We start from the raw sequence: 24693 nt of genomic DNA, 5'->3' as shown, positions 1-24693 counted from the left end.
TGAACGGGGCGAGGGAGGACGTCATACACCGACTGGAGCGAGAACTTGAAGCGCGTTCTGCCCGCCCACGTGACCTCACGGCCAGCTGCGTGCTCCCGCCTGGTCCCGCCCCCTCGCTTGGACGTGCCAAGCGCTCTGCTGAAGCCAGCTTCCTCCACCTCAGCTCGCACCTCGTCCTGGATGAGTCTCCGCACGTCATTCTTCGTCCTCTCTAATACTTTTTGGCTCCACCCCCACATTTTTTTTTTTTGAAAAGCAATTTTATCCCCCCCAGAAAATCATTATTGTACGCTGGTGAACATGCTAATAAAGTGTTTGAAAAAAAGCAACTCAGATTTGCACATAAAAGCTGAGAAAAAGCACAATTGAAGTCTTTTACTGTCACGTGTACTTTTATTGTCAAATAAGTGCAATTCATACCGATTTTGTAAACTTTGTCAACTTGAATCACAATCAAATAACACAAACAGGAAGAGAAACAATTACAACTCGCTGAGCTACATTAGCCTAGCTTAGCAATCTTTCGTCCCTGCTAATGCTAAGCTAGGCTAAACAGGCTTAGAGCGGACTGTAAGTAGCGTTTGTTTGTCAACTGCTGAATGACGTACGAAATGTGTCCAACTTCAAGTTAGCATCGAATGTCAACAAAGACAAAACATACAACATACAACATGCCATTCACGCACAACATTTGTGCTAATCTACAATGGAATCAATTACAAACCGTTAGCATCTGCGAGTGAATATGCTCTGTGTGACATTAGCTTGCCTGGCTAATGAAGCTAACGTTGCTAAATGAAGCATCAAGCACACCAAATAAATAAATAAAAAACACGCAAGCTAGCCGTGTTGGCTCAACATGCTTAGCGCACTGGCTATACCCCCCCCCCCCTCCAAACAAATTGCTTCCCAATATACAAACGTTAGCGTAGCACAACACAATAACGTCCAGGTCCGGGCAGCCCGAACCGCGTGCGTTCACGTCACAGGTGACGTTGGCTCCATTTTGTCTCAAGCGGGTGTTGGGCAAGCAAGAAATAAATCAGCAGTCCCAAACCTCACACGTCTTTTGGGACATTTGGGCAAATAGTCCCATGTGTGCATTCTTGTCTTGTTGCAGTCACTTTATGCCGTTTACGATTTGCACAAGTTGCTTTTGAGGCAAATCTTGACGAGCTCAAGTGAGCCGTTTTTTGGCAAAGAGGTGCGCTTGTTTCCGTGCCGCACCAAAGTACAAGAAAAGTTTGTGCTGAAGCTGCTGGGCCGGAAAACCTCGAACCTAACGCGACGTTTTCGTACTTCAAAGTTGGTCAAAACTTGGACGGCCACATATTGATTGATTTTGGAACGCGAGAACCGCCGCGCTATGCTAACTTGCGCTGCCGTTAGCATTAAGCTCAAGTAAGGAAGAAAACAAAGCACATCATTTTGTCCAAATAGCAGAATTTTCTTCGGCAAAAGGATTTTTGAAATTGTTCAATTGATACACACACGCACACACACGCACACACAATGACGTAATAATGAAGTAATAACAAACAAGTGTGTAACATGACAAACTGTGCGCGCACTTGCACGTGTTGAACCGAAGTGAAGCGCGCGCGTGTGTGTGCGTCCCTGGAATGTACCTAAGCCCCACGATCAAAGGGGCGTGGTCGTGGGCGGGGTCACGCGAGCATCCGCTTCCGATGTGATGACAGCATCCAAACGTGTTGCCGGGCTAACCGGACGTGCGCGCAAGCGTCCGCCGTCGGTGCTGAGGTAGACGAGCCCGGTCAGCGCTTCTGCGCTTTTTCTTCAACTTCCCGCCGGCAAACGTAGCAAACGCTCCCATCCTGGCGCAGCAAACCTGCCGACAGGTGTCGGGACCGCACGCTGGACCAGTCTGGCAACTATTGGCATTTCCACACAAACAGACTGAGAGAAGAGGAGGAAAAAAAAGAAGAAGATTCCCATCATTCCTTCATTTCATGTAATAATCGGAAAACGCGACTGGCGGCGCAACGATGAAACCAATCACGGACGACAATCAATTGATTGACATATTGGGGGAATTGCGTGGGATCGTGACTTGGCCCGATTTGCCGACTATTCCGATCGGCTGCGCAGTTCCAAGAAGGTGAAAGTCGATGAAAGTCGATGAAAGTCAATTTCAGCCAAGAAAGTGAAATGGTCACCATTTTTTCCTTTCTCCTCTTCAGATGATGAAGGTTGACTTTCAGTTGGGGATATTTGACGGCAAACCCGAAGAAGAAGAAGGACACAAAAAAAAAAGTTTGTGGTCACCTGCAGTCGCTGCCGCCGGCGCTGATGACAAACTTGTCGTGGCAGGAGAAGCGAGCGTTGGTCACGTGGGCCGAGTGTCCGAAGTAGCGCTTGTGCTTGGCCTGCGGACCCCCACGGAGACCCCCCGCCCCTGGTTAGCCACGCTGGCGCTAGCACGCTGGCGCTAGCACGCCAATGGCGCGCACGCAATCGTACAAATTTGTCGGCGCAAGGGAAGTCGAAGAGCTTGATGAGGCCGAAGTCGTCGCCGGTCACCAGGTTGAGGCCGGCGCGGGAAACGCAGGCGCAGTTGACGTCGGCCTTGTCGGCGTTGCGAGGCCAAATCCCCAAAACCTCGTCGCCGACGATGCTGCACACAAAAAGTCACCAGCTTTTATTCGTTTCTGCTTTTCCAAAACGTTCGTGAACGCCTGAACGAGAAAACGCACGCAAAAGTGTCAACAACGTGGCATCGCCATTTTGTTACTTTCCCAGAGCAAGTCAGTGCTCTTGTGGTGGGCGTGGCCTCTCCTCGCCAGTGACCAACAACCCTTAGCAGACAGCCCGTGGGCGCGGACATTAGTGATGTGTCGGTGGCGAACGATCCGGCTCTGAGAACCGGATCTTTGACGTGAACGACGGGAGCCGCTTTTTTTTCTCTCTCTCTTTTTTTTCTCTCTAAAGCCGCATTTGATTGGCGAGTTTGTGTGTGCGTGACGTCTCTGTGTCTGCGCTCAGCGCTGAGCAGCAGAGGGGGGAGGGGCACACGACAGCACGCTGCAAGCCGTCACACACACTCGAACGCGAACGGGAGGGAGGAGACGAGAGGAGGACGAGAGCGCTTGTATAAACGGAAAGGTTAAAAAAAACTGCTCAAAAATGAGTGACAAGAGATTATTCATTCACTCAATCCAATGTATGCACTTCCAAGTAGGAAAACACTCTCCCCAAAAAACAAACAAAAAAAATTAATAAATAAAATAATAAATAAATAAAATTAAAAAAAAGAGAAAGAGAGAGAGAGAGAGAGAGAGAGAGAGAAAGAAAGAGAGAAAGAGAGAAAGAGAGAGAGAGAGAGAAAGAAAGAGTAAGAAAGAAAGAGAGAGAGAGAGAAAGAGTAAGAAAGAGAAAGAGAGAGAGAAAGAAAGAGAGCGAGAGAGAAAGAGAAAGACAGAGAAAGAGAGAGAGAAAGAGAGAGAGAAAGAGAGAGAGACAGAGAAAGAGAGAGAGAGAGAGAGAGAGAAACGACGCTTGACGACCTCAAACGTCATATTTGAATCCAAAATGTCATGCAAGTGCTCCATTTTCTTTCAAACCATCTGTCATGCTTTTTGAGTTCCGTGCTATGCTTCAAAATCCTGAGTGGTATCCGTACATGGTATCGGTGTGCGCTGGCGTGTGCTCACCTGGTCCACGTGGCCCACGTGATCCTCTCCACCTGCGCCGCCTCGCTGACAATCTTCCCCGAAGGAACCTCGTGCACCTGCCGAGCGTAAGTGCTGGTGGACACCTGCCGGCGGGAGGACACGGCGCTGAGCGGGACGGACGGCGGACGGACGAGTCCACGGGCGGCGGACGGACGGACGGGCCAACCTGGATGCGCTTGCTGTCGGCCGAGAAGTCCATCTGGATGACGCGGCCCGGCACGTCCTTGCAGTAGCCGATGCGGTTGAGGGCGGAGCCAAGCGAAAGGTCGTAGAAGTCCACGGCGCTCTCGGCGCAACCCACCGCCAGGAAACGGTTGTCTGGACTGAAGCTGGCGAACGCCGCCGCCCGCCCAACATCTCCCGTCAACGTTTGCGCAAGCATTTCCTTCTCATTTTCAAACTCAAAACGTCAAACCAGCCGAGACGCCCGCGGGACGCACGCGGGACGCACGCGGGACGCACGCGGGACGCACGCGGGACGCACGCGGGACGCCGACAACTGCCGTCGGCGTCCCGCCCCCAAAACAACAAAAATCTTGTCAACTTTTGACATTTTCATGACTTGTACTTTCATTTGTTTTTAACAAAAGTTGCGGCACGTCACCGATGTGAATACGCGACTGGATGGCCGAGAGCCCGCGCAAGCCGTTGAAGTCACAGGGCGGCCATCTTGCTCCTCCCATCTCGCCAGCAGACGACTTTAATTATATGGTATACATACGTATACGGCTCGTAGGCAGTTCGTATAGGACTGGGGGGCGGGGCGGGGGCGGGGCTTAGTGGCGGGATGGTCACTACTTTGTAACAAGTAAAAAAATAGCAAGTGTGCAAATGTGTGCTGCTTTGAAGAGCCGCTTTTTCTTTTTTCGTTAGATTTCGCATCTTTTGTTGAATTCCAGTAATAATTATTGAATCCAAAAAAGACACGTTTCCGCCTGTAAACATCTTTAAGCATATCATTTATATTGTAAAATGTCTGAAATTGAAAACATGATCAATCATGCAAATGTTCCCCAACTTGCATCCTGTAAATGTTTAGGATGCTATGGCGAGAAACGTTTCTTGGGAGGAGCAATATGGCGGCCTGGCGACTTCCAAACTTTTGGCCAATGGGCTCGCCAGTCATATATTCAGACGGCGTGCGAGCTTGACGTTCTGATTGGCTGCCATCTCGTGGCCATTGAAAGCCTCTTTTTTTTGGGCGCCAATTCCATCCCTCGCAACTCACAAAACCGTGGAAAGCGGAGGGTTGGAATTAGGTGCGACGGCGTACCGAACGTCCTGGACGGCAGCGCTGCGGTCCCGCTTCTTTCCCCAGACGGCGAGCGAGTTGACCAGCAGGACGATGAACTCGCCGTTGTCCGTGCCGATGGCGAGCATCTCGCCGTTGGGGCTGTACGAGGCGCACTTGGCCGGGTGGCCCAGGGTCACCTTGTTCAGCAGTTTCTAGGGGAAGAAGACAGGCGCAGCCTTGCTTACCTTGGCCGGCCGTCAGGCGCCTCTGAGCGGCGTCGGACCTTATCGGCGAGGTCCCAAATGCGGACGGTGCCGTCGTCGCCGGCCGAGATGAAGACGTCTTTGAAGGGGTGCGCGTCCAGACCCCAGATGCCGCCACAGGTGTGCCCGTTGATCATGCTGTTGGAGGCGGCGTTCTTCTCGCCCACTTCAATGATCTCGCCGTCTTTGGTTCCCACCAGGATCTTGCCCTGAAACGGCACAGCAGCTGCTCCAACAAGGACGAAGGTGAAAGGTCGCGGGGCCGCGCCGCGCCGACGCTTACCTTGGACCTGCAGACGGATCGGACGTTCTCCACCGCTTGGCCCGTTTCCAGCTGAAAGGCTCGGCAGCGCTTCATCTCCTGGTCCCAAAGTTTGACGGCGCCGCCTTCCTTGGTGCTGGTCGCCGCCACGGGAGACAACTCGGTCAGATGAGGAGAAGCCGGCGGCGGGCGGCGAGAAGCGGCGGGCGGCGTACTCACGGGCGCTCTTTCCCCCCCGTGACGATGAGCCCGTCCCTCAGGGTGGTGTACATGGTGAAGACGGGACCGCTGTGCGCTTTGGCCACCACCCGGACCAGGAAGTGCTCCCGCCACACGTACACGTCCCCGTTGATGGCGCCGGTGAAGGTCAGGTTGTTCTACGGCAGGAAGAATGGAGGCGGACCATTTGCAATTGCCTCAACGTGCCTCCGGGTGGCAGTAGAGCACGAGCGCTTGCTTGCGTCAATCAACGTTGAGGCGAAGGCTTGACGCGACGGCGAAGGGACTTACGGCGCCGAAGGCCACCGCCAACATGGTCTGCATGCGTGCGTCCTCCACGCCGGCCAGGACGCCTTTTTTGTACAAGAGCGACCCGCCCGCCAGAGTCCAGAACTTGATGTGCTTGACGCCCACCGACACAAACTGGCTGTCCGAGTCCGGCCGGAACTCCACCACGAAGATCCGCTCCGGGTGGCCCCCTTTGCCGGTGATCTTGGCGCCTGCCATCAGGACGCACACGCGCGTGAGGGCGGGGCGGGGCGGGGCGGGGGGCGGGGGCGGGGCTCGGCGCTCTCACCTTCCTGCCACCTCCACACGGTGATGACGTGTTCGGGCTCCACCCCCACCGACAGCAGCAGCTTGCCGGTGGCGCTGAAGTTGACGTAGGCCACGCCCTTGGCGTGCGAGCAGCGCAGGATGGACAGCGTCTGCTTGCTGACGGCGTCCCACACGTGGATGCACGGCGACAAACCTGAGGCGGAGGGCGGGCGGGGGGGCGCGGCGCAACGGTGAGGACGTCGCGCATACGGCGGCCTCGGCAGAGCCAAGGTTCGAGCGGGCTTGGGCCCGCCTCACCGCATTTCTTTCTGACATCGCATGAAATCTGCCAAATGAGCTTTTTGGCTCAACGAAAACGAGCCAATTCATGTTTAACTGCGACGTGAAATATTGTAAGAAACATGCGAAGATGAAATCAGTCAACGTTGATCTTTGAATTCTGACCGCGACCCGTGGGCTACTCATGTAGTCCTTGGTGCTAACTAGTACCCGCCGGCCTTTTGTTTTTTTAAAGGAGAATGCACATGAATAAAAACAAAATGGCATCCGTGTTTGCAGCCTCAGCATGCGAAACCCGAGTTCACTTTTGAGCTGCTCCAAGATGCGTCGAGGGACCCGAGACATTTGCTGTCATTTGCCAGCGGGACCCAAAAAATAAACCCAACGAAAGGCTTTTGTAGTCCACATGTTGAAAAGAGCAGACGCGACCTTCCGGACTCACACGAGACGCACGTCTAACATGCAGCGGGTGGGCGGGGCTTACCTGGGAGCTCCGTGTTGTCACCTGACGGAGAGGCGGAGACAACGAGGAAGCGAAACAAAACAAAAAAAACCACAACACAAAAGAGAAAGCGACATGTGTGGCAAAAGCGGGCGAGTTCATGCAGCAGCGGCGGCGGAGAACATTCTGGCCCGGCGCCGGACTCACCGATCTGCCCGCTGGCGATGACATTTTGGTATTTGGGGTGCTGGTTGACCGTCAGGCACAAAATGTCGTCCGTGTGCTCCAAGTAGAAACTCTGCGTTCCTGCGGGGACACCAAACGTTGACGCAAGTCCGCCACGTCCGCGTCTTGACCGATTGGCGGGAAAAACAGACGGCAGCGACCGGCAGCGACCGGCAGCGACCGGCAGCGACCGGCAGCGACCGGCAGCGACCGGCAGCGACCGGCAGCGACCGGCAGCGACCGGAAGCGACCGGCAGCGACCGGCAGCGACCGGCAGCGACCGGCAGCGACCGGCAGCGACCGGCAGCGACCGGAAGCGACCGGAAGTGACCGGAAGCGACCGGCAGCGACGCCGAGCAAAACAAAAGCAGCCTTCGCAAAACGCTCGTCGTGGTTACAAGTCAGCCGGACAAAAACCAAATTCTTCGCCGAGTTTGCAAAAAGTCATCACCGCTGTGATCTTCTGAAGGAGCAAAATGGCGACCGCCATCTTCAGGGGTCGACTTGCTCACGCGCCGCTTTTCCATGTTTCCAAAGATGGCGATGACCAACGGGATTCTTGCCGGCGGAATGAAACACGGAAACTCTCCAGGACCCCGATGAGGAATCCGGCGACCCGGAACGGCGCCGGCCGGCCCGCCAATAGGCAAAACGGTTGACGCCAATTCAAACCCTGAATATAACGTGCAAAATATCGGCCAATCAGATCGCTGCCAATTCAACCGATTTGTGCGTCGCATCGTCAAGCATCCGCCGCCACAAAAGTGACGACCAACGATCGATCGCGCGGATCCATCTTGAGAACGCAAGTTGCCGATGTTTGACGTTGCCTGCTCAGAGGACCGCCCAATAGGAAAAACGGCGCCGGCGAATGATCGGGTCTGCGACCAGCGCCGTTCGGTCACGGAACCGCCGCGTTTGCGCCCGAGCGCTTCCATCAGCGGCGCCGCGTCGTCGGGCGAGAAGGAAAAAACAGGACCAAAGTGGCCAAGAGGACATTTGGAGAGCGGCGGGAACTTAAGTTACGGCGCAAAGCACCGACCCGAGGACAGGTTCTGCACGACGGCCGCCGCCGCCGTGTGGAAGATGATGTCGGCGCCGTCGTTGAGGTAGTGAAGGTTGTTGCGGCAGTCCAAGCCTCGGTACCCGAACACGTGGTCCAGCTGGAGGTCCTGCAAAGGAAACCGGAACCCGGGCCGGCGTCAGAACCGGCGAGCAACGGGCGGCACGCCGCAAGCGCCCAATCCGACTCACCTCCACCGCCTTCTTCTTGGACACGTTGTTCCTCAGCAGCTTGTCGGGAAGCGGAGTCGCTCGACTCACCGGGGGTCTGAAAACGGCGATGGCGCCGAAGACCGGGACCGGGATCAGGACCGAGCCCCAAAAGGCGGCCAAGCGACCGATAGGAAGCGCGCGTGCGTGCGTGTGCGTGTACTTCTCTTCGGCGGGAAGTTCCTTGTGCTGCAGGTGAGGTTTGGTTCCCGTCATCTTCCTGATGCTGGCCGAGTAGACCTTGGTCACGTAGTCCACGGCCTTCTCCCGGGCCACGTCGCTGTCGTAGCCTGATGACATCACAGAAGGCAGAAGGATCGCGCTCAGCCGGCGACGGCAACGGCAGCAACAAAGACCGAAGACCGAAGACCGAAGGCGCCGCGCGTGGTCGCTCGCTCTGCACCAATCGGCGCTCGCTCCCTTGACGCAAAAACCTTTTGGACAAATATTTTCACTTCCTGGCTTAGACGAGCACCAAGGCGAAGGTGGCGAAAGTGGCGAAAGTGGCGAGAATGGCGAAAGTGGCGAAAGTGGCGAGCAACTCGTTTGGTGTCAAGCGTGCGCTCGTCTCGGAGGTTGCGGCCGCCAACGTGGTTCAGGGCGCGACCCCCCCCTCGGGAAACAAGGCAACTCTCAGGCGACTGGCAGACGAGCGCCTCGCTAAGCGCAGACGAGTGGCCGGGCCCGACTCCGGACCTAAATCCCGCCAAACGCCTGCCGGGCGGACAAAAAGAATGACAGCGCTCGACTCCACCCGTCAAAATCATCGCAACACGTTCGGGACGGAAGAAAAGATTCCGTTCCGATTGGATGATTCTCGCCATCTTTTCACATGAACGTTCCCTTTTTTCAACAGGTCGCTCTTTACTTTTTGCGAGTTCAGCGCCGCCGCCTTCCCAAGCATCGGCTGACCGCTTGCGACGTGTCGAGTTGCCAGCTGACGTCCCGAAGGCGGCGGCGGCGGCGGCGGCGGCGGCGGCGAATGTCCAAACGAGTCAAAGTATAAATCTTGTCGCCTTGAAAACAACAACAAAATCCTCGGATAATATTCAAGAAACCAGAAGAAGGTCATGAACTGAATTGGACTCGTTTTCCGCCAGACGGCAAAACGCCGTCAACGTTTGCATCTTTGGGACGACGAAGCGTCCGCAAACTCGATGACGTCCGACATTTGAGTTCATCTGCAGTCAAAAGAATCCTTTTTGCGAGCAAACTTTGGCCGTCGCGAGCTCGACTCGATTGAAATGCGCCCAAATTGCTTCCCGACTTCAACAAACAAAAACAAAACAAGCGGCAGATGGAATTCTCCATTTCCTGTTTGACCTTTGACCTTTGAGTCGTGGCACAAAGACACGAGCGGTTGGGCGGCGTTTGCGTCCGTTACCTCCATCTTCCTCCGTGTCGTCGTCAGACTCTTGGCTGTCGGCCATTTTGTTCTCTTTGTGACCCGGAGGCTCCCTGGTCCAAATCATCAGCGCCGTGTCGGCCCCGCCCACCGACAGCAGCAGCGCGTCGTCGTCGGACCAGCGCACGTTGGTCACGTTGGTGCTGTGAGCCACGTACTTCTTGAACTTGGAGAACTGACCCTGCAAGAGGTCAAAGGCCGCAGGTGGGGCAAAAGGTCGGAGCGGGAGCGTCGGGGGGGCGGGGCCTCACCTTGCACGGGAAGCTGAAGAGCTTCAGGAAGCCAAAGTCGTCCCCGCTGGCCAACAGCTTGCCGTCTTTGCTGCGCGACGTCGCGTTCACGAAGCCGAACGTGGGCCAGATTCCCTCGCAGCTCGCACCCGCGACTGAAGTCCAGCTGGCCCAGTCCAGCTTGTCCAACTGCAAACGGACAAGGATCACGCCGCTTGCTCGCAACTGCCAGAGCGCCACGTTGCCAAATGCGTCCGGCGTCCCTCCCCGCCAAATGCGTCCGGCGTCCCTCCCCGCCAAATGCGTCCGGCGTCCCTCCCCGCCAAATGCGTCCGTCGTCCCTCCCCCGCCACATGCTGCGTCAGCACATTTTTCATCGGACCGATCAATTTGTTGCAGCTGGACTTCTGACGGCTGTCAATCGGCCCGTCAAACAAAAAACACCTCCATTTTATTCCGTGTAGCGTTTACGCTCCTGATGGCGACGCCCTGGATTGGTCGCCAGCCAATCACAGGGCGCATTTCCACAAACAAGCACTTTCACCTACGCACAAAAAACGAGGCCCTAAAAGAAAAAAAAGTGGCGTGCTGGTTTTTGCAACGGGGAAGGAAACGAGACAAAACGCGCAGGAATGAGGACGAGTTGCGTCCGGATTGAAACCCGCCCAAAACCTTTTTTCGGGTCATCCGGCTACAAAATTGTGAAGAAAAACAAAGAAATCAACGTCAGCATTTGCAGCAAGTACCCAAGATGGAAAACGCCACCTGCTGGCTAACACATGAATTGACGGACAAAACCAAAAACGATACTTTTGTCTTCTTTCTTTGAAAACTAGTTTTGCCTTGGCGGAGGTTTCCGATGACGAAAACGTTGCAGAAACAACAACACACGCTTTGGTGGCCGACATGCAAAATGTTTTTTGTTGAAAATGTTCCAATCGTGTTGACGCCATCAAAGGTTTCGTCAATTCATGAATGAAGAGAAAGAAAGATTCAAAGTTGCTGACTTTGTGGACGTTTTTGCTGTCGTATCGTTTCCGTGTCAGTTATTATTATTATTATTATTATTCTGTTGAATTTGTGAATGCTTTCATTTCAAAAGCATTTATTTATCGTTTATTTTCATCTCGCCTGCTGTCGGCCATTACTGCAAAGTCTTCCAAACGACGCGTGGCATCCATTTTGGAAGTTGCGAACGACATCGTTGCTTTGATCGCGCCGGCGGCAGAACCGCCGCCGGCGCTTTTGGGAAAGTTGAAGCGGCGGCGCCACCCACCTCGGCGGCGCCGATGCTCTGCCTGCGTCCTCGAGGAGCCTCGAAGAAAAGCTGCTCTTTGCTCGCCGTGTTGACCTGCAGAAGTTTTCCTGCCGGGACGACAAGAGCGCAAGCGGCGTGAAGCGGCGGCGGCGGCGGAAGCGCGTTTGAGTCCAACCTCTGGAGTCCCAGTCCACGTGAGTGACGACGCTGCCGGCGCCTTTGCAGATGCCGACCCGCTTGCTGGTCAGCACGTTGTAGATGTCCACGAAGGAGTCGTGGGACGCCACCGCCAGGTACTTGCCGGCGTCTGTAACGCGGCAAGGCTCAGTCGCGGCCCCGCCCACGCCGGCCGTCTTCCTTTCCTCCGGGCCCGCCCGTTACCTTGAGAGAATCGGATGTCGGAGATGAGCTCCCTCCGGTGGTGGAAGGTCACCATGTCCTCCAGCGTGTCGGCGTTGACCACCAGGAAGCTTCCGTCGTTCAGACCCACCGCCAGAACTTTGCCGTCGGGGGAGAAGGCACAACAGCGCCCGCCTTGGGGACGCACAAACGGCAAGAGCCATCGAATCGGGGCGACGACGGCGGCGGCGGCGGCGGCGGCGGCGGCAAACCTTTCTTCAGCTTGCGCACGGCGACCATGCGGTGATTGGCCGACAGCTCCCACATTCTCAGCGTTTTGTCATCGCTGACGGTGGCGCAGACGGGAAGCAGCGGGTGGGCCGCCAAGCCCCAAACCTCGCCCTCCATGTGACCCTGAACACAACGCACGCCGTCACGCTCGAGTCGGCAGGCCGCAGCCGGCCCGGCGCGACCGTCACGCTGACCTGGACCAGCAGCGTCATGGGTCCGCTCTTGTCCATCTCCACAATTTCTCCGTTCTTGGTGCCGACCAGAATGTGTCCGTGTCCCAGCGTGATGGCCCGGACGGACGGATTGTCCTCCAGCAGCAGTCCTGAGGACGCGCCACAGCCGTCAAGTCGGCGCCGGGCCGGGACCGGCGGACCGCCGCCGCCCATCCGCCTTCCCACCTTTGGACGCGGGGGACAGAAGCGTCCTCTTGATGGCGTAGGTCTTCAGGCACCTTTCAAAGGCGTCGTCCCACAGCTCCACCACGCCGTCCTTGCCGCCCGTCACGAAGCCCTGCGCGGTCCACGCCGGCGACAAGCAGCGTTCAGACGCGAGACCGCTTTGGAGAACCTTCGGAGCTTTTCTTTCTTTGCCGTCCTCGTCTCCATTTCTCAACAACCTACCCGGCGACTCGTAAGGAGTGCGCGACGCACGCCTCGACATCAGGGGTGGGCAAACTGGCTCCTGCCGGTTTTGCAGGTTCCCTCCTCCAACACAAGCGGATTGCAATCAACAGCATGGAACACCAAAACCCGCGGGTCCCAGTTTGCCCACCCTTGCTCGATATGCATTCGTGGGAAGCCACGCCCACTCCCGGAGCTTGCGGCCAATCAAAACAACGAGAGATTCTTTTCAAAGGGAGTTTGTACGGCGACGCAAAACGCACAATCGACCTCAACCTTCGTTCTGACCCGATCGTATTGTGACGTGACGAACGTTTCATTGGCCGCGACCCAAAAGCTTCACTGGTAGCGTAAAGAAAGCGCGGCGAGCACGCGGACCCGGAAATGCCTCCCGTAACCAAGCGAGCGGGACCAGACCTTGTCCAGGGAGCACATGGCGAAGACGGGCCCGTCGTGCGCCTTGACGGTCTTGACCAGCGAGGTTTCCCTCCACACGTAAACGTCGCCGTTGGTGGCCCCCGAGAAGACGGCGTCCTCGGAGCGGCCGTAGCACGCCGACATCATGCTCTCCTGCTTGGCCAGGTTGCCGAAGATCCCGCGCTTGAACGTCAGGCCGCCGCCTGGTCCGGAACCGACGCACAAAACAGCTCACATTTTCAAATCGGCCACGAATTGTTCCAAGGCAACAAAGTTGCAGGTTCGGCGGCAAAATGTTGTCCTCAATAGCCATTTATTTAAACAAGTTTGGAAAAATTCAAGCAGTGAAAAAGGAAAGAAAAAAAGAGTAATGATGAGGACGTGTTGAATCGCAATGAACAATGTTGAGTTCTCTCAAATAGAAATCTTAAAAAAGGAAACTGAAGTAAGAAAAACACGCCTTGTATGGTTAAAATGAGCTAACGATGCCTGCCTGCTAGCTTAATGCTAACATCAATAGGAAACACCATTGACATGCTAACGCTAGAAAAACATGAAGCTGATCAAAAACGTTAGCTTAAGTCGAAGAAGAAGATTGATTATACTTTGCTGCCTCCTGGTGGCCGCTCCAGAAGGAGCAGCACACTGAATTGGATGCGGCATGAAAAACGGTTTGTCACGTCGCGTTTGACGTTTGGATTTGCGTGCGAGCGCCCGTTGTCCTTCATCGGAACCTTTTTTTTTTTTTTTATTGCAAGCAAGCGGCAGGCGCGCGTGGCGGCAGGCGCGCATGGCGTGGCGCGGCGCACGTGGCGTGGCGCGGCGTGGCGGCTACCTGAGTGTTGCCAGAACTTGATGTGTTTCATCCCCAGCGTGACCAGCTTGTCCATCCTGAAGGGGTTGCTCTTCACCACAAACACTTTGTCCTTGTGGCCCCTGCCAGAGAAGCGCAGCGCGTCAACCAGGACGAGGGAGCGAGCGCGGGTCACTTCCCGCCCGGCAGCCGCCGCCGCTCCTCGCCCACCTGCTTTTGGCCAGTCGCTCGCCCTTCTTCCAGTCCCAGATGACCACCGAGTGGAAGTCGTCCATCCCCACCGACACCAGACTCTTGCCGTCGGCTGCCGGCACAAAAAGATGCAGTCGGCGCCGAAGGGACCGAGCGAACGGCGCTCAATTACCGGTGAAGTCCAGCGCGCACACGCCGGTGCTGTGGTGACCTCGGAGCAGCGACAGACATTTGAGGGTGGGGACGTCCCACACGTGGACGGCCGGGTCTCGGCCCACCTGACCGCAAGGCGGACGAGCCGTCAGAGCCGGTCGGGACGTTCAGACGGGACGGCGGGCGCGGGACGGCGGGCGCGGCACGGCGGGCGCGGCTCACCTGCGCGCTGGCGGCGTAGTCTTTGAGCGGGTGCACGGTCAGGCAGAGGATGTCGTCGTCGTGGCCCTGGTAGAACCTCTGCGTGTGCTGCAACCGGTTGTAGACCACCGCCACCGCCGCCACGTGGTAGACCACCTCGCCCGTCTGGCTGTAGAACAGGTTGTTGCGGCAGTCGAAGCCGCGGTACCTGCGGAGGGAGGAAGCGCCGCAGCGCAACCGCGCTTCTGCGTCAGCACATTTCAACGGTGACCGGCGGCGGACAGTCACGCACGCGCCGCAAACGGCACAATGGCGCGCGCGAATCCAGAGCGATTTCAACTTTTGGAAAGGGAGAATTCAGCGCCACCTCGTGGTCAAATAATCATTAAAAAACAAAACAAAAGACACCACTCATTTCAAAAATATGCCCGAAATGATGTCACACGAATGTATATTTTTTGTATGAATCGTTTGGTTGAGGTCTGATTCTTTTCCAAAGGTGGCACCGCGCCTTATCGGAGGCTGCCATGTTTTGCCGCCATCTTTCTGCAGATTCAGACGCCCCAAGAAGAAGAAGTTGGCCAAGGTCGTATTCGGTGGTCGGTTTGCCAAATGCGCCGCCAGGCGTCGTCGTCGTGATTCCAACTGCATTCTATTCCTTCACCACTGGATGGCACTAAAGTCGACACACTGCCCGTTTAACATATGCTAATGAGCTCCCTGAACAAACGCTTTGTTACAATTTGAAAACAAAGATGTCTTTTGACGAAGATGACAAATAAAACGGCACTACTTTTCAGATCTTAAAAGTTGTTCAAAAAACAAAGTTCAGTGTTCAAATCTGGAGCTCAGAAATGTTCCTTGGCCCCGCCTCCTCTCTCGCCAACTCACGAGGGACGAGCGTACGGTGCGATTCTTCGGCGAGAGTGAAGAAATTGGAGGAGCTTCATTTCTCAAAGTCAGCAAAACGAATACGGGAGAACGTTAGAAAGCATCAAAGTCGGAGACGCTTCTACGCTTTGAAAAAAGGTTCAACATCTCAGAAGCGACCCGAGTCGGGCGCGCATTCTTGCTTTGGACCTTCAATGATGACACTTCAATCGCGCACATTTTAAAGCCGCTGAAAAAGAAAGAATGAGCCGAACTTCCTGCGAGCGGACAGACGGACGGACCAGGTCGGTGCCGGTGCCGGTGCCGGTGCCGGTGCCGGTGCCGGTGCCGGTGCCGGTGCGTGTAAAAAGCGGTCGTCATCAAACGAGGGAAGATGAAAAGTTTACCCGTGAACAAACTGCAGCCGAAGACCCTCGTCGGGCGCTTTCTGCCTCTTGAGCGAGCCAATCAGCTTCCTGCGCAGCTGCGGCAGGTCGTCCTTGTAAACCTGCCGACGCAGAGGTCAACATCCGAGACCGGACCGGTTCTGGCCGGCCGGCCGGCGCTCACCTGCCGCTGGTAGCTGTGCTGAGATTCCTGCTCGATGTCCGAGTCGATCTCGGGCACGTCGGACACGTCCGAGTCCGAGTCGCCGCTGTTGGAGTCGGCGTAGCCGTCTGGCGACGACAGCCGCGCGTTGACAAATGGCCGGCCCGCTTCGACGGGCGCGGTCGGCCCCGAAAGCCAAATGGCTTGGACAGCACGGCCGCAAATTCTCGTTTGGTTCTACGGAACCTTTTCGTGTCCGATTTGCGGACGGCCGGAGCGGCGGCGGCGACGGCGACGGGCCTCTCTCGCGGCGAGCGCAAAAGGAGGCTTCGCTGCAGCCGTCGTCATTTGGCCGGCGGGGTCTTACCTTGGAGGAGGGGCTCCAGCGCGCCGTTCATCACGCCCTCGGGCAGGAAGCGCCACTGGAAGACGGCGTGGTCGGCCCCGCCGGTGCTCAGCAGCCACTGCAGGTCGCTGGACCAGCGCACGTTGGTGACGTGCGCAGAATGGCCGATGTACTTCTTGAATTTGGCCCCTGGCGGAAAGCAGACAGTGGAGGAGGCGGCCAAGATGGCGGCCCAAGATGGCGGCCCAAGATGGCGGCCCAAGATGGCGGCCAAGATGGCGGCCCAAGATGGCGGCCCAAGATGGCGGCCCAAGATGGCGGCCAAGATGGTGGCCCAAGATGGCGGCCCGCGCGACTCACCTTTCTTGAGGCACGGGAAGCGGAAGAGTTTGACCAGGCCCAGGTCGTCGCCGGCGGCGAGCACGGCGCTGCTGTAGTTGGCGTCCACCGAGTTGACGTTGGTCACGTTGCAGTATTTGGGCCAGATGCTGTTGACTTCCGGGCCCAGCACGCCGGTCCACGTCATCCAGTGGACCCCCTTGGCCTCCTCCTTGGACACCGGCTTGCCCGCTGCAAACCGCCGCCGTTAGCCGCCGCGCCGGCGCCACTTCGCGTCGCGCCGCGCCGCGCCGCTCGTTACCTGGCATTCGGTAAAACAGGTGCTGCCCGGCGCCGTCGTTGCTTTGCAGGAAGCGCGAGTCCACCGACCAGTCCAGGTGGGTGATGAAGGCGGCCGAGCCGGCGCACTCGCCCACTTTCTTGAAGCGCTGCGCCACGGCGTAAACGTCCACCACGCCGTCATTGGAGCCCACCGCCAGGAAGGCGCCGTCCGGGGAGAACTTCAGCTCGTGGATGACCTCCTTGCGGTCCTTGATGTGCACCACCTCCGTCATGTCCCTGCGAGGCGGGACCTCCAGGGCGTCACGCCACGCCACCCGAGCGTACGCCGCGCGCTTGTCACATGGCGGCGAGGGGGGAGGGGTTTGCGTCACCTGACTCGCAGGACGGTGAAGGATCCGTCCTTCATGCCGAGCGCCAGCTGAGAGCCGTCGTTGTTGAAGGAAAGGCTGCGCACCGATTCCTCCATGTTGCAGCGGGCCAGCAGCGTGTGGTCGGGGAGACTCCACAGCCTGGAGGCGGGGCGTCAGACGGGGGGCGGGGCGTGAGGCGGACGGGCGGGAAGTCGCGTCAGACGGGCGGGAAGTCGCGTCAGACGGGCGGGAAGTCGCGTGACACATACAGGAAGTCGCGTGACACATACAGGAAGTCGCGTCAGACAGACAGGAAGTCACATCAAACAGATGCCAGAAAGACAGGAGGTGATGTCAGACAGACAGGAAGTCGCATCAAACAGACAGGAAGTCGCATCAAACAGACAAGAAGTCACATCAGATAAACAGGAAGTCACATCAGACAGACGTCAGAAAGACAGGAAGTCACATCATACAGACAGGAAGTCGGGTCAAACAGATGCCAGGAAGACAGGACGTGATGTCAGACAGACAGGAAGTCGCATCAGGCAGACAGGAAGTCACGTCAAACAGACAGGAAGTCCGTCAGATGGGGAAGCGCGCCGCACGCGCTCACCTCACGGAGCGGTCGTCGCTCCCGGTGACGGCGACGGGTTGCTTGGGATGGAGGTCGAGTGCCCACAGCTCGCCCTCGCTGTGACCTTGCATCAGCAGCAGCGGTTTGTCTCGGTCCCGGACCATGACCTCGAAGATCTCGCTGTCCTGCGTCCCGGCCACAATCCGGTCCGCCTTCCAGCAGACGCTGCGAATGGACAGACCTGAAAGGGCAGACGGACGCACGGCGGCGTGAAGGACAGACGGACGGACGGACGAGCAGGCCGGGCCGGCGTCCGCTCTCACCTTTGTAGCCTTGCTCGGCTTCCCGCAGGTCGATCTTGGTGATGGGCTTGAAGTCGGCGTCCCAAAGGCGCACGCAGCCGTCGCGTCCGCCGGTGGCGAAACCTTCTTCGCTGGCGTGCATGCTGAAGATCCCTGCCTGAAATTTGCCGTCAGCCTGGCCGCGTGCGTGCGCGCGTGCGTGCGCGCGTGCGTGCGTGCATGCGCTCGTACCCCGTGCGCCGCCTGCACGGTCCTGACCAGCGCGGCTCCTCTCCACACGTACACGTCGCCGTTGAGCGCTCCCGAGTAGGTGGTCTGCTCCTTGGCGGTGGCCACGCACAAGATGGTCTGGAGGTCGCCCGTCTTGCCGAAGATTCCGCGTTTGGGGGTCAGCGCGTTGCCGCACAGCGTCCAGAACTGAAGAGCCCACACACACCTTAGCCACGGGACAAAAGCACAAATTGGCCCGCTTTTTGCCTCCAGCCGAGGAAGGAAGATCGGGCCAAGTCGTCACACCTTTTCAAAGGGCAAGTCGTCACGTCACACCTTTTGGGATTCGGGAGGGTGGGCGGCGCCCCGGATGGCGTGGGAGCCTCAAGCGGGACATTCGAAAACGCTTTATGTCAAAAAGCTCGACGTGGCTTCACGCTTGAAAATGATGACCGCTCGACACCAAAATCGCTTCCTATGCGCATCACTGAAAAGATCAAAAGGATCGGTCGCGCCGATGTCATGACATTTGTCTTCCTCTTCATTGTCGCGTTCACAAAATGCTACATTTGTTGCAATCTTTTTGATATTTGCAGGTGATGTAAGAAAAAAGGCGCATGTGAATTTGGGTGGCGATTGGTCGCACTTTTCAAACGTGAAGTTAAGTTGTTTCTCCGCCGCCAACGACGTGTGGCGAGAAAAATCTTCATTGGCATAAAATGCTAAATAATGCGACGGAGGCTTGAATATTTCCAGAAGCGGAAATAAGAGGAGAACATTTTTGGTGACCATTCATTGACGTTCTTGGACATGAAGCCGCGTTTAGCGTTTTCGACTGTCGTGCTCGTCGAGACGAAATCGGGATTGGCCCAAATTTAAGCAGCCCTCACATTTTTTCAAATTGCCAGCAATCTTGCAAAACGTTCCTTTTGGAAGAAGCTTGAGCCAAGAAGAAGTTGCTGAAGGAAAAAAAAAAAGTTGCTGAAGGAAAAAAAAAAAAAGTTGCTGATGGGAAAAAAAAAAGTTGCCGATGCCGGCCACGCCCGCTTTCGCCCAAATGATCGCACGTGAGATCAGCACGTTTCAAGATGGCAGTCGATTGGTCTTTTTGTCGTGGAAGGACCGTCAAGTGAGGTCAACGCTGGTTTCCTGCCGCCGTACGGAGACGACAACGTCACACGCGGGCCGTCACCCCCCAAAAGGGGGAGTGGTTTGGACCTCACCTTGATGTGTTTGACGCCGCAGCTGACCAATCGCGCCGAGAGCTGCCGATCCCAAGCCACGTCGAAGATCTGCGGGAAGGCAAACGTCAACGCGGGCGGGCGGGCGGGCGGGCGGCCGTCGGGGGCGAGCCGCGCCGCTCGTACCCTGTCCGAGTGTCCCGTCGCCGAGGCCAGGACGCGTCCTCGCCTCCAGTCCCACACGCACACCGTGTTCTTGGCGTCCAGTCCCACCGAGGCCAGTCGCTACGGGGACACGGCACGTGAGCGGCGCCGGCCGTCGGCGAGCGGCGAGGGCGGGACGGGGGCGGGTCTCACCTGTCCGTCGGCATCAAAAGCCAAGCAGGCCACGCCGTGCGTGTGCGCGTCGCGCAGGATGGAGACGGTCTGCATGGCGTACGTGTCCCACACGCACACGTACGGGTCCTTGCCCACCTGGCCCGTCGCCACCTGCACTTTGTCCGGATGCAGCGCCAGACTGCTCCGCCGCCCGCCGCACAAACACAACGTCAAGCGTGACGCCACAAACGGCGCGGTGCATTATGGGTCGCGGCGCGGCGCATCGCGGGTCGGCGAAGCTCCCGTACGGTCATCAGAAATGAATCGGATCCGATGGGATGAGCTCCGATTGGTCGCATTTCAACCGCTGGAAAGTTGCCGTTTTTCATGGAACGCATCGCATGCGGTTTACGGACTTCGGGGTTTTGACTTGCCGGCTTTAAATTCAAATGACGGTTGCTTTGGAGCCTCGCTTTTCTTCTTCTTCACGCGTGCGCAAACGTGATGCGCACTTGGCTTACGACGTGCTACTAGTGCCATCCTTCTCAAGTGCAATTTGTTCGGCGGGACTCATAAAAACAAAAACAAAGTCAAAAGTTCTCTTCCAAGTAAGAGAAAAGAATTGAGTTGTTTTTGCGGCGAGCTCGTGACAAATTCAACCGGTTCGCATCTCGCGCTTCACAGCACGGGAACTTTTTGTTTTCTTCACAGCACGTCAACTAGTAGCGCGTGCTGCCCACGAGGCCAAACAATTTGCACTTGTGAACTTAGCGCGCTTGCAAGGCGCCGTCGAGTGTGCCGGGTCCACTCAGGAGACCTGCCGGCACTTTTGGGCCCTCAACAGATTCAAACGGCACCTTTTTTTCAACGGAAACTGCTCAGCCAATCAGATTTGAGTTTGGAGGCCTCACCGGACATGCTGCCATTATTTTCATCATCAATTCAACTTTTTTTGTTTTTTTAACTAATGAATGAGTCGGATCTGCTTCCAATCATCTGTTGATTGATTGAGCTGAATTTTGAACATGATCAATTGTATTGATTTTTTTCCTCACTCTACGAATACACATTACAAAATAAACGCCAATCACTGGTTAATAAACAGTAATCAGGAAAAAAATAGTTTTTCTAATACACGGGAAGGCAAAATGAAAACGAATGCGATTAGTGGATCAATCGAAAGAAGAATTGCTCCTAAAAATATTCGATAGTGACGGCACGAACCGGAACCAAAACCAGAGCGAGCGAAGGATACGGCACCGCCGCTGACCTGATGATGTCATCGTTGTGTCCCAGGTAGAACTTCTGGGTGTGTTCGCGGGCGTTGTAGACCACGCCCACCCCGGCCACAAAGTAGACCAGCTCCTTCCCGGCCGTGTAGAACAGGTTGTTGCGGCACTGGTGGCCGCGGTAGCCGTGGACCCACTCCAGCCGCAGCTGGCAGCGCGGCGCCGTCTTGTCCGCCATCCGGCCCGCCTCACCGCCGCAGAGGCTCACGGGCGGCTTGTCGCCGCCGCTCGCGCCGGGACTCCGCCGTGGCTTCCTGTCAAGACTTTGCCGTCGGAGCCGCAAAACACAAACAAGAAGACGAGTGAGCCAAATGAGCCGACAGCGCCGCGAGAGACCTGAGGAAGGATCAAAGAAGAGAAAGAAAAGTCAAATCCAGCAAAAAAATAAAAATAGGATATAAATCAAATCAACTGTGATGGTGTTTTTGTGTCACGCAGTTCGTAACGTTGCGCCTCGACGTCGCTAACTGTGCGAGAATGATTGACAGCTAACTTTCTCCCTTTCCCGTTAGCGAGGTACTAAACAAAACGGACATGGCATCAAAAAGGAGTTACCTCAGCGGCGCGGAAAAACGGAAGAAAAAGAAAAGTGAAGAAGAAAAACGGTCAAAGGTCGTTGGATTGGATTTTTAGCAAGTTTGCTTATTTGTTTTGCTCGCCAACTCGCTTGCCTCGGCATTTATTTATAGATTTTAACCTTCCCTTGGCCAGCCCCGAGTTCAACTCGTATATATGTAAATTATTGGAGAAAAAAAGTGACACATTTGTAATAAGACACTGTTTTAAAAAATTTAATAAAAATGAATATTCACTCGTGATCTATATGCTATGCTATGCTATGCTATGCTAACCTAAGGAGCAATTTTAAGGGAGTTTGTTTTCCTTGTTGCACTTTAAAATTGAGTTTGTTTTGTTGTGTTTGATTGAAATAAAACATTTGTCCAAACACTCAAAAGCTGTTTTATAAATTGACGTAAAGAGGACGTCAACTTTTTTGTCTTTCGCGACAGTCGCGCCGTCGGATGACCCGATCAATTCGTTCTGTGTCGCGGACCGGACGTGTCGTCGCACCACAAGTCCGAACCCGACAAGGAACCGCCCTTCGAGGGGGAGAAAAGCCCGGCCCGACTTCTATAAGAAAGAAACTGTCTGTCCCAAAGATGTCCCCATTCCTACTTATGCCCAAATCCTACTTCCAAAAAAGATATTAGAACGAGTCAGAATCTTTTTTTTGTAGGCGTCGCCGTTTCTCGTCTCTCAATGTTGGGAGGTCCAAAAGCTCCCGTCCATAAAATCACAAATAGGACCGAATGTGTTGCTCATTTTAAATGGCATCAAATGTGCACAATGCGCGATACCAGCTCAAGCAGCAGCGCCGGGTTTGGGTTCTGGTTCTGGTTTTGGTTTTGGACTTCACCTGTCTGGCCAAGTCCCGTGAGATATCCAGGGGAGAAATACATATATTCAATAAATGAATAAATAAATACATGGAGAAAAAAAAGAATGAAAAAAAGCTGGAACGCGCGGGTCAGCGTGCGATTGACGTTCGGCTCCCTCTCGCTAATGTCGCGGGAACCAAAAGGACGACGACGCAGAAACGTCGCATTGTGCGACAAGACCAGCAAAAATTCGGCAGGCGACCAATCGTTGAACGTGTCACGCGACACGTCGAGACAACTCAAAATCGCTCGCCACTTGCCCCGTTTGTCGGCGACACGTCAGTCGCGCCAAAAGCGCGCCATTTTCTTGTCGTCTGACCAACCATTAAGATGTTTCATTTGAACCCTGGTCTGTTTTGCTCATAAAGTGTAATCGATCGTGTTATTTTCGGAGACCGTCTCTCAAGGTTTAGGAATCTCTTGGTTTTGGCAAACTGGGGCCCCCGAAACGCATCTTGCCGAGGGCCCCCATGAAGCGAGAAAGGGCCCCGCCCACGCCGTCAATATTCTCCCGCTTCTGTCGTCCGCCATCAAAACAATTTGCAAACCACTCGAATGCAAAATTCACTTCAATATTTGATTTTGATTTTTGTTACCAATCAACGGAATCATCCATTTGGATTTGCAACAATCGACTCATTGGATGAACGATCGTTGCAAGAACTCGTCCAAGGTCTCAACGGGAAATATTCTCCAATTTATGTCATCGCCACGAAAGATGAATAATCAAAATAATTCATCGGCAAGCTGCTTTTATTTTGAAAAGCCAATCAAAATGATTACTTATTTGCTGATGGATATTTTGGATCCAACCAGTTCCTCAATCAATTCATCTTGCATTTTCTGCACTCTCAATTTGAAACAAATTTCTGTTTCAGAAAATAAAGGGACGGCAGTTTTTTTTTTTTTTTTTAATCTAATCAACCAATCGATGAATTGAAGAACTAAAACGATGAAGCTGGCAGAGGGTTCTCGCTGAGCAGTTGTATCAATTTGGTCTCGCCTGTCCCGGTTGAGTTTGGGTTTGGGGCTTCTGGAGCGGTGCCGGTAGTCGGCAAAGAACGAGGCGCGCACGCGCACGCGCCTCCGCCCAATGTCAGCTTCTTCAAATGGTTTGTGGGGTCTCGAGATCGCGGATTTGCATCTCGCTGCAAAACGTCACGGCAGAACAGACGGAAAATAATCCTCGCACCTGCTGCCCTGTGGCCTCTGACGTCATCAGCATCCTCACGTTCGGCCGTCGTGCTTCTTTCTGCTCGGCGTCCAAATTCAAGAAGATGACATCGGCGGGCCGTCACCGGCGGAAGTCGTCCGTCCGACGACAAGCGGGCGGCGCCTTCCTCCCGTCCGCGCTCGAACCAAGGCCCGGAATCACAGCCGAGAACCGAAGGAAGGACGATCCAGATTGGATGCAGATCATCGAGTCGAGACGACCGACCGCGGGAAGCCGGAACGATTAACGGCTCCACATTCGGCCACGGACTTTCAAAATAAGACCGATCGTGCCCTTCAGGGAACACATGAGTGGCAAATTCAGCACGAGGATCATAAAATGGAATTAAGAAATATAAATAGAAGAAAAAGAAGAGCAAGTGCTGTTACTTCCTTGAGGAATGTTGGACTCCACGCGACGTTGATGATTTTTCCGTCTTGTTCTCACTTTTATTTTGAAGGGTGGCCGTCGTCTCTGTCCTCTTTTCCGCCCAATTGAGCGAAGCCGCTAGCGCAGTGCATGTCGGGAGATGTAGTCTATTAACTCCAAGCCAAAACCAAACGTTGTTCTCTCGCACCCAAATGAGTGATTTCATTTGTGAGCTCATCTTTGCTATTGAAACCAATTGAAATGCAATTCATCGCTTGATTTGGATTGTGCGATTCATTCCAAATGAAAAGATGTGGAGTATAAAAACGGGAGGAGAATCAAAAACTTTTTCGGATGACTGTTGGATTTTTTCCTGGCTCTGCCTGTTGAATCGTCCTCCAAGCAGTTTGTCCTGCCAAATGGCTTTCAATGACGAGTTCTGGTCTTGTTTGAGGTCAGGAGTCAGACAAGAAGAAGAAGAAGAAGAAGAAGAGGGGGGGGGGGGCATTGCGTGCAGCTATCTGGAAAGGATGGGGATGAAGTGGCTCGGGTCACCGTATCGCGTCTCCCAACTTTGATTGCTTGGTGCAACTTAAGAGTCGCAAAGAAATGAATCCAACGCTTGGATGGGACAATTTCAAGATGGCGGTCGTCCTCTGTGAAAACGAGCTCCAAAGCATTGAAAAGCATTTG

The 24693-nt window shown here is 55.2% G+C and overlaps 1 protein-coding gene across 7 annotated transcripts; it reads right to left on the bottom strand.

Moving 5' to 3' along the window:
* Nucleotides 1–373: 373 nt before the first annotated feature.
* Nucleotides 374–23886, bottom strand: eml6 (EMAP like 6). Of its 7 annotated transcripts, XM_086083440.1 has the most exons (43): nucleotides 23611–23886; nucleotides 20961–21242; nucleotides 19730–19889; nucleotides 19559–19657; nucleotides 19415–19483; nucleotides 18213–18398; nucleotides 18003–18138; nucleotides 17719–17920; nucleotides 17124–17261; nucleotides 16772–17028; nucleotides 16492–16701; nucleotides 16153–16320; nucleotides 15807–15913; nucleotides 15644–15744; nucleotides 14388–14574; nucleotides 14185–14290; nucleotides 14031–14124; nucleotides 13842–13942; nucleotides 13007–13209; nucleotides 12368–12479; nucleotides 12164–12291; nucleotides 11951–12092; nucleotides 11721–11873; nucleotides 11515–11646; nucleotides 11358–11446; nucleotides 10103–10270; nucleotides 9831–10032; nucleotides 8610–8736; nucleotides 8429–8504; nucleotides 8217–8346; nucleotides 7157–7255; nucleotides 6992–7012; nucleotides 6248–6421; nucleotides 5962–6170; nucleotides 5671–5828; nucleotides 5473–5587; nucleotides 5210–5398; nucleotides 4966–5138; nucleotides 3859–4021; nucleotides 3672–3775; nucleotides 2482–2635; nucleotides 2287–2387; nucleotides 374–1917 (listed from the first exon to the last, which is right to left on the bottom strand). In XM_086083440.1, exons 2-43 carry the CDS (start codon nucleotides 21155–21157, stop codon nucleotides 1893–1895), a joined length of 5865 nt encoding a protein of 1954 aa, XP_085939566.1. In that variant the 5' UTR covers nucleotides 21158–21242; nucleotides 23611–23886; the 3' UTR covers nucleotides 374–1892. The 7 variants fall into 7 exon arrangements, with proteins under 7 accessions (XP_085939566.1, XP_085939563.1, XP_085939565.1 ...); XM_086083437.1 differs by having other exon boundaries at nucleotides 16153–16701; nucleotides 18003–18134; nucleotides 18213–18417; XM_086083439.1 differs by having other exon boundaries at nucleotides 6992–7255.
* Nucleotides 23887–24693: the final 807 nt, after the last annotated feature.

Source organism: Leptonotus elevatus, chromosome 8 (genome assembly GCF_054856555.1).
Source record: "Leptonotus elevatus isolate MCC_2025b chromosome 8, RoL_Lele_1.0, whole genome shotgun sequence".
In the NCBI taxonomy this organism is placed as follows: domain Eukaryota; kingdom Metazoa; phylum Chordata; class Actinopteri; order Syngnathiformes; family Syngnathidae; genus Leptonotus; species Leptonotus elevatus.
This window is presented reverse-complemented; position numbering and strand designations above follow the sequence as displayed.